At 21.9% G+C, this 762-nt stretch overlaps 1 pseudogene across 1 annotated transcript; it reads right to left on the bottom strand.

The window, feature by feature from the left end:
• Nucleotides 1–357: 357 nt before the first annotated feature.
• On the bottom strand, nucleotides 358–762 carry PGSY75_0046600 (EMP1-like protein, putative; annotated as a pseudogene; the record flags this gene model as incomplete). Its single annotated transcript has 1 exon — nucleotides 358–762. A coding segment is annotated over one exon (405 nt), but the record flags the coding sequence as incomplete, so codon positions are not given.

Here is a 762-nt window from a genome sequence, read left to right on the forward strand (position 1 = left end):
TGATACATATATATATGTATTTAATAATAATTCACGTATCATTTTATATATCCCATGTATTAGATATAGGGAAGTATGCGTCATCAATAATAGAATCATTAAAAAGTCCTACTATGTAATTTTTTTTGGAGGATTTATAGGATTATCATCATATATATCATTTATGTATTTTATTTTATATTTCATTTAAGATATTTTCGGAATAGATAAGGATTCGTACATTATTAATTGTATGATTAGGTTAATCCATAGAATTTTTCATAGATATATTTGTAAAACATTATTCTTATTCATTTTAGATATATAATCACAAGATTATTATTTTTATATATGATCAAAAGATATATTATTATTATATTAATTATTTTGTGTATTATTTAAATTATATTCATCATGAATTAGATGTACTTTATGGTTATTTTCGTCATATATATCCATTGACATATGGGTGTTATTTTCCTTATTCTACTCTTCATTCAATTTGTTCAACATTTCCTCTTTATTACTCCACTTTTCGCACATATAACGATTTTTATCTAGCCATTTATGAAATAAAATTAACTGACTGCCTATAGGATCACGATTTGTTTGTTTGGCAATAATATTTGTTCAGTTTGTATTTTTTGGATGATTTGTCCCAAATAATTCATTTTCTTTTCTTTTCAATAATTCATCATAAATATTAATATGATTGTCATTATTTAAAGAATCATTAATTAGATCAATACCACTATATAAACTATTGTATATCGAAGTATTAGT

The sequence above is a fragment of the Plasmodium gaboni genome (assembly GCF_001602025.1).
Source record: "Plasmodium gaboni strain SY75 chromosome Unknown, whole genome shotgun sequence".
In the NCBI taxonomy this organism is placed as follows: Eukaryota; Apicomplexa; class Aconoidasida; order Haemosporida; family Plasmodiidae; genus Plasmodium; species Plasmodium gaboni.